Raw genomic sequence first — 8214 nt, forward strand, 5'->3', positions numbered from 1 at the left:
AAAGGTTTTATGTGCAGGTGTAGAGGGAGGAATAAAGTATACAAATTGGCTCTCTATGCTCACATCTGAATGAGTACTTCTGGATCATGTTATGAAATGCAAATTATTTTATGCCACATCCATATACTATATTACTGACCTATTTTAATAATATCATAGCAATTGTTTGCTTGCTCTTGTTCTTCCAAGACTTCTCCACCTTTCATCAAAATGATAGGGCACACTTTGTCCCTTGAAAGGTCTTCAGCTTCTGCATCAAGTAACGGAGGCTTCCGGACAACCTCCAAATCCCCATCTTTGTCTAACAAAGCTTGAATTCCTTTCAAAGAGTTCTCTTCCTTGTTAGTGCTTTTCAGAGTAACGTGGTCATCAGCAGGATCCTTCACATCGAATCCCTCTCCACATTTGTCTTGGTGTTTAAGGTTTTCTTTTTCAAAGCCACTCACTTCCCTCTCAGTCTTCTGATTGCTTTTGTCCAAAAGGAATTTGAACTGTGAAAGAAACACTAAGAGGCAACAATCTGAAGTTAAACACTGTGATCAAAGCCCAGTCAATCTTCAAAACCATAACAAAGAATGCAGGAATATCACCCTAAATTTCCTTACTCTCTAAATAGATTTTCCCGACATTTGCCCATTCGTAAGTCTCCTGTTTTGGCCGAGTCCTTCCTGGTGTCTGAATTTTGTATTATGACTGTTGGTTTGGCCTCTTTCCTCCACTGCTATGATACCTGTTTTTACTGAACCTAATAAACTTTCACATTGCTTGCACTTACACTGTCAAGTGCCTGCTGTACCTGCTCAGCCAGGATTTATGGGATGGAGGAAGAGTGGTGGGCATTTGCCTCCAAGCAGCAAGTCCCCAATGAGGTTGCCAGAAAGTCCTATCACCACATTTAATACTTCTTCCACACCATTTACTAGCATCCGCATGTGCCAGAGTTGGCCCTGGAGCCCTCAGTTGTCAATCCCGATATGAGCCCAATGGGAAACGATTGTGGCATCTCCACAATATAGCACTTGGCACACACAGGTTCAGCCTTGATTAGGGTCAAATAACTTGCTCTGGAAACCTTCCCTGTCCCTTTCCTTTCCACTACCCAGAAAGTAGGTACTGCTACATCTGCCAGCTCCAACCCCCATCCATGGCACTGTCTACTGGCACTGTCTACTGATAGATATTCCTGCTAAACACAGGATATGCTTAGTTGCAATGTTAACAACCAAAGAGCCTCAATGTAAATGGAGAGATTCCACCAAAGAGGATGGTGGCAAGATCAGTTGCGTCAAGGAGGTGGTAAGCTGTTTGCTGTTGATCAGCTAACACTTTTAATGTAGTAACTTCTTTAAAACACACACACACAGCTGTTGAAGAAAGCTCTCAGTGGGGATTATGATAATTGTGTGCAAGTAACAGTAACAACCACCAGAGGCACATTACCTGGCTGTCCGACAGCATTCAGCCTGACCATTAAATGCCTTTTGCTTGGGGTGTGTAGGTGGACATCAGATAGGACAGTGTCACTTCGGAAGGTGATGTCATCCATCACCTCTCTCTCCCCTGCACCTTGTATGGTGCACTGATGAAGGGACATCTATAATTATAAGACATAAAGCTCTATTAGTATGTTAATTATAAATAGTTACAGAATTGTATACAAAACCTAGCACCTCCTGCCAGCTTGGTATTACTATTCACTATATTTCGGCACACCTCCTCAGGCGCTGCTCCCCACCCCACCCTTCCTTTAAGCTGCTGCTGCTACTTCTTCTGCTTCTGACACATTAGCCATTTGTTACACATAGGTCCCCATGTGACTCACAGCATATCTAAGAACATAATTTAATAAAAATATATAATACTATTGACGCATTCACACAAACACACGATTCTCAACAAGTAAACAAACCACTACCATCCTGCCAACAACAGCCACAGAAAGCTTGGGTATCAAAATACAATCCCAACCTCCTTTGCCTCCTCTACATATGAATGCCAACTATTTTCTGTTTTTTAGTGGTAGGGTTCCTTTGCCTCCAACAGCTCCATGACAGACAGAAACTGGATGAATCTCTCAATGGCAGAGAGATGAGGCAACAGAGAACATTCCTCCAGCTCAACATTGGAAAAGGAAAAGGGGCACTTTCTAAAAAGAAGTGGCCAGCCTATGCCTCTCTTATAGGATGTGCTCTGCACCCAGATTCTTAGCTCAATGCTTATTCTGCCTCCAAGCTTCTCTGCCTCTTGGATTTGATTCCCCCACATGCCCCCCTGTCCTACTCCATCCCAACATATAGATCTTCTGCAATGCTCCCACAGCTCTGCCAGACTAGCCTTTCAGTTCCCCCACAACACCACCACTGCTGATATTCTGCAACTCATTCATCCCCCTCAGCAACTGGAATGTTTATGGAAATTTCATCACACCACAGCAGTTCAACCAGTGTGGAAAGGAAGGCTAGCAAAAGCCAGCCTTCTTCACACAGCACAGTTAAACTATGGAACTTGCTCCCACAGGAGACAGCGATAGCTACCAATTTGAATGGCTTTGAAAGAGAATTGGACAAATTCATGGAGGAGAGGGATGAGGCCATCAGGGGCTACTGGCCATGATGGCTATAATGATTCTGAATATTAATCATTGGAAACTACAGGAGTGGGGAGTGCTGTTGTGCTCAGGTCCTGCTTGGTGGTTTCCTACAGGCATCTGGGTGACCACTGCAAGAACAGGATGCTGGACTCAATGGGCCACTGGTCTGATCCAGCAGGCTCTTATTACATTCTTAATGTTCAATATTCATTTCTGATGCAGTGCTGTGGATAGCTCAGTCAGTAGAGCATGGGACTCCAAATCTGAGGGTCATGGATTAAAGCCCCACATTGGGCAAAAGATTCTTGATGATCCTCGTGGTCCCTTCCAATGGTACAATTCTATGCTTCTATGAAATAGTACGTACATTTAATCTGCATCAATATGTAGTGGATTGTGGGGAGATGATCATGTCTGAGTAAGGTTAACATTGCTCTTTCCTGGCCCAGTTCCTTTATTTTCAACTTCTGCCTGATATGCAGAAGCAGGTGAAGCTGTTAGCAACAAGGAGGTCAGTGGTCAGAAATGCCCCAGTAATTAAATTTCTGTGTTAAGCCACTGATTTTTTTTTTAAAAAAGTCTGGCAACCTTCTACTTCCAAAATTATTGAGATGAAGTGCTGAGTATTATTTTACTTTTGAGTAAGAATGTATGCCATTCTTCCATACATGCTGAAGGCTAAGTCACATTTTTTAGTGAAGTTCAGGAACTGTTGAGGAAAACATGATACCCCCCCCATGTATATAAGGTATCTGAAATTCTGAAAACAAAACTGGTAGCCTCTTTTTTCACCCTAGAATGACAACAACAAAACTTTATGCAGGATTGCACCAAGTTTAATGAAAGGAGCACACTACCTATCTGTTTTTTTCTATTTATGACTAATTCATATGCTGTCTCTCACTGGATTTGTTATTTTTAAAAATCTTTTATTTACATTAAGAGTAAAAACAAGAATTTACAGCATATGAATTAGTCATAAATAGAAAAAAACCCCCACATTATACAAAGGTTGAGATTAATATTTCACATTCCTATAAACTAGGCTTATTTTTAAGGGCTATATACATTGGTGGTGGGGGACTTCTGGAGGGCACCAAGCTGGCTAGCCTAGCATCATGTGTAGCAAAGTGAATTTAAATGGTTAGGCTATATATAAAATGGCTAGGCCATATATTTTTAGACAATGTGCAACCCAGTATATAAGAACTAACAAAACATATTAACAGTGTACTCTTAATCATGTCAACCCAGAAGTAAGTCCTATGGAATTCAATGGGTTTTACTTTCAGGTATGTAGAGTTAGGCTTGCAGCCTAATTCTTTAAAACAAGCTGTTTCAGCTTCTGCCTTTGTCAGCCAGAAGCCAACACGTTTTTCTATAAACATTTAATCTTTGTTAGTAACTGTTAATATGATTTCGGTGATCAATTTGTTTGAAGTGCAGCATGAAGTTTTAAAAACTGTCTCTTTCACTCCCTCTTTCACACAGCCAAAATGACTTTTATTTGTTTTGGTCCATAATAATGTTACGCCCAGAATTCCCCCGCCTCCCCATTATAAAGCTCCTTCCCTTCTAAGTTTAAAACACCTAAACACAGAAGGCAAGCGGGAAGCATTCCACTCTGCACATGCACAGAAGCACTCCCATTTCTACTTCTCCGCATGCTGCCAGTTGTTAAAACAAGCTAAGGCTCCAAGTAGGCAACAAACGGCAGCCGTTTCAAGGGGTTGGGAGACTGTTATGGGGTGGAACAGGCAACAGAGGGCTGCGCCTTACGGAGCAAGGGCTCTTTCCTGCCCAAGGTGGGTGTAATGGCGACTCTCACCTCCCCTCTCGCGGCAGCTTCGTTGACGCCGCTGCTGCCATTTTGCATTTTGCCCTCAGCCGCTTCCGCCCTTCTCCCCGACTTCCGGCGCTCTGTTACCCGTAGCAGCGGCCCGCCCACCTAGCTTAACTGATGCGTGGTCAGCCCAACCGACTCTTGCTTCCCTCTGTTGTCGCGGCAACGAGCCCCTGTTTGACTTACTGCTGTCACCCCTCCCGCGCTCCGGAGTTACTATGGCAACGGTCTCCGTCTGCAAGGACCAAACTCATTTCAGACCGGGCCGGGGCAGAGAGGATGGGGAAAATATTCCAGATGTTAGCCCTGCTGGGCCAATATGGCAGATCTCTGCCCCTTTTATTCAACCCCCCTGCCCCTCCACACCACCTTTTTCCCAGTTCAAAAACCATAAAAAATGTTCCTTATTAAAACGTGGAGTTACTTTCTGAGAATTTATTTGTTTAGCTTATCTGTATCCTGTCTTTAAGGATACAACTCCTTCCAAGGCAGCTTTTCAAGTAAAATCAAAATAGTTGCAATGAGACAATAATATCAAACTTATCATTGTACTTCTGATTGCACCATGCAAGTAAAAAGATCTGGTACCTGGAAGAGAAATTGGTGCTCCTAGAATATAAATTTTCATTAAAAAATTCTAGTCCCTGTGCAATCTTTTACCTGCCTACTGAAAAACCCAATTGAAATAAGTCAACTGAATTCAGTGGGGCTCCTATTGTGTACAGTGGGTCTTGCTTGTGAATAGACATGTAAAGGATTGCACAGGGATACATATTTGTAATAAAATAAAAACTGATATTCTCAGAGTACTGAATTCTGGCCAGATATCATAACTAATCTGGTAGGATTACAGTTCAATTAATTTATTGCTTTGAGGAATCATGACATGATTTTCTGTGACAATAACATGCAAAATGCAATATGCAATAAAAGCCATTAAAATGAAACAAATATACTAACAGTGTTCATCCACATAATCACCCAAGAACAGCAGCCTTACAGTCACATCCAACTAAGACATACCCAGAGCAGACCCATTGAAATCAATTTACATAAAATAGTCACATTAATTTTGATGGGTCTGCTCTATTTTATTTACTATTAATTAAATTTATATCCCACCCTTCCAAGACAGTGAATACATCAGTAAAAAACAATACAATTAAAATAAATTTTTAAACTGTTAAAAGCATGTAAAACAATCACACAATCTAATAGCTAATAATGTCAAGATTGCCAGGAACAGCACCTTTCAGCCATCACTCTTATTCTAAGATGAAAATAAAGATTACTGTCCAAAACCTTCCTGCCCATTGTAGCTGACCCCATAGTCTGATAATGTGCTCACTGGTGAAACATTGACGGATATGTGATGGGCAAATGCAATATGGCTCAAGCTTGCTCCCCCTCATATATTTTATGTGCATGGTGTGCACCAAATGGCAGAGCCAGCCCAAGACATTTTGCTACTGGAGAAATCAGGACAGATAAAAGAAAGTTCTTATTCACACAGCATATAGTTAAACTATGGAACTTGCTTCCGCAGGAGGCAGTGTTGGCCACCAACTTGGATGGCTTTAAAAGAGGATTGGACAGATTCATGGAAGAGGAGAAGACCAATAATGGCTGCTAGGTCATAGGCAGTCATACTTCTGAATACCACTTGCTGGAATCTGCAGGAAGAAAGAATTGTTCTTGTGTTCAGGTTCAGCTTACAGGTTTCCCTTTGGGGCATCTGGCTGGTCATTGTGAAAACAGGATACTGGAATTGATGGGCCATTGGCCTGATCCAGTAGGGCTCTTCTTATGCTCTCATCACATGCCAATACTAGCAAATCATGTGTTAATACTAGCAAATGGGATCATGTCCTCCACTGCACCTGAGGGCAGGTAGGTAATCATGGGATGCAGAGGGTGGCAGGACAGACTGCATGGCATGCATATCTTTGCCTTCCAGCAGAAGGTGTCTCAGGTGGAACAGCTGGGGAGCTGCCCCTATCTCCCCCTATTTTCTGCTGCCTGAGGCAGCTGCCACATTCTGCATAGCATTAAGACTGGTCCCACCAACGTTATACAGGCTGAGAAGGCTCGTTTTGTTGACAGCATATCACAGAACACTTGTTTTCTCCCACTAAGTATATATTTAACCAGTGAGGCAAACACCTGACATTCAGGAACTTGTCAATGAAGGCATTCCCCAGCAACAGACTAGTACCACAGAATAAAAACTCCACTCAGATATGGAAGTTGGAGGATACGACAACCTGTAATATGTATTGTGGCGCTGTGGGTTAAAGCCTCAGCGCCTAGGGCTTGCCGATCGAAAGGTCGGCGGTTCGAATCCCTGCGGCGGGGTGCACTCCCGCTGCTCGGTCCCAGCGCCTGCCAACCTAGCAGTTCGAAAGCACCTCCGGGTGCAAGTAGATAAATAGGGACCGCTTACCAGCGGGAAGGTAAACGGCGTTTCCGTGTGCGGCTCTGGCTCTGGCTCTGGCTCTGGCCCTGGCCAGAGCAGCGATGTCACGCTGGCCACGTGACCCGGAAGTGTCTCCGGACAGCGCTGGCCCCTGGCCTCTTAAGTGAGATGGGCGCACAACCCCAGAGTCTGTCAAGACTGGCCCGTACGGGCAGGGGTACCTTTACCTTTACCTTTAATATGTATTCCAAGACTTCCTATCTCTCCTCTCTCAGGTACAGTGCTCTGTTTTCTGTTGGTAGGTTTGTGGTGAGTAATCTTTTAAAATCTTTTGTTAGTCTGAGCTCATGAGAAATCAATCTTCGTTATGAAACCTGTTTTAGTATGGCAGTATCTGCTCTTTGGAACTCCCCGCCTATTTACATCAGGCAGGTGGTTTCACTGTACCCTTTTCAGCACCTGTTTTAAAATATTTTTGTTCTTAACTGTTTTCACTGGTCCTTTCAATATTTTTTTGCCACCTTGAGCTCATTGGAAAAAAGGCAGAAATGTAATTAAAGGAACATAGGAAGCTGCCTTCTACTGGGGCAGACCATCGGCTTATCTTGCTCAGTATTGTCCACACTGACTGGCAGCAGCTCCCCAGGGTTTCAGTCAGGAAGTCTCTCCCAGCCGTACCTGGGGATGCCAGGGATTGAACTTGGGACTTTCTGTATGCAAAGCAGATGCTCTACAACTGAGCTACAGTCCCATATGAATAAATATAGCACCTCAGATGCTTTTGCTGCTGCCCTCACATCTTTAGGCAGAATCAGATGTGATATCCCATGTTAAGAAGCATAATGTAAGATGTGGTTTCATCCTGAAGCTCTGATCACTGCCCTTAACTCTCTGGCCTTGAGGGATTTGTAGGTGCGTCTGGTTATCAGAGAAGACATATGTGCAGCAAATCCTGTTCTGACTTCAGGTCTTGCTCTGACTTCTGTTTCACAAGCACCAGTTGAAACAGTCCCTGCTGAAGACATCCTGAATCTCTTAGAAGCTGATTAGAAGTGCCATCAAGCACCTGACTCACCACTCAGCTGAGTCAGAGAACTTGGATAGTAAGCCAATTGATCTCAGTAGCAGCCATTGTGGTCTGCTTTTGTTGAACCACACAATGGTCAAGCCTCGGCCAGCTCATGGCTGTAAACCCTATGTCTTACCTCCACTGTCAGAGGCAGTAATCCCTGCTGCTAATTCTACTCTTGAGCTCCCTGCCTTCTACCCTTCGTGTCCCAGTGGGCACTGGCAACCACTGCCTACAAGAAAAGGATCCAGCCACTGCTCCCTCCCAGCATCCACTGCCTGAGGCAGTTGCCTCAC

The 8214-nt window shown here is 43.7% G+C and overlaps 1 protein-coding gene across 5 annotated transcripts in view; it reads right to left on the reverse strand.

Moving 5' to 3' along the window:
• METTL22 (methyltransferase 22, Kin17 lysine) overlaps positions 1 to 4554 on the reverse strand; it is a 14711-nt gene extending 10157 nt beyond the window's left edge. For 3 of the 5 annotated variants that reach the window (XR_013832922.1, XM_079952602.1, XM_079952601.1), the window contains exons 1-3: positions 4419 to 4554; positions 1441 to 1594; positions 140 to 505 (exon numbers count right to left, since the gene is read on the reverse strand). Coding sequence is in view for 4 of the 5 variants with exons in the window: in XM_079952602.1 (XP_079808728.1) it covers positions 140 to 505; positions 1441 to 1594; positions 4419 to 4466 (568 nt within the window). In the remaining variant the exon portion in view is untranslated. Of the gene's footprint in view, positions 1 to 139; positions 506 to 1440; positions 1595 to 4180; positions 4296 to 4369 lie in introns of those variants that run through there. The other 2 variants (XM_079952603.1, XM_079952604.1) reach the window with 2 other exon arrangements.
• Between the last annotated feature and the right edge of the window lie 3660 nt (positions 4555 to 8214).

This window comes from Podarcis cretensis (assembly GCF_951804945.1).
Source record: "Podarcis cretensis genome assembly, chromosome: 14".
In the NCBI taxonomy this organism is placed as follows: domain Eukaryota; kingdom Metazoa; phylum Chordata; class Lepidosauria; order Squamata; family Lacertidae; genus Podarcis; species Podarcis cretensis.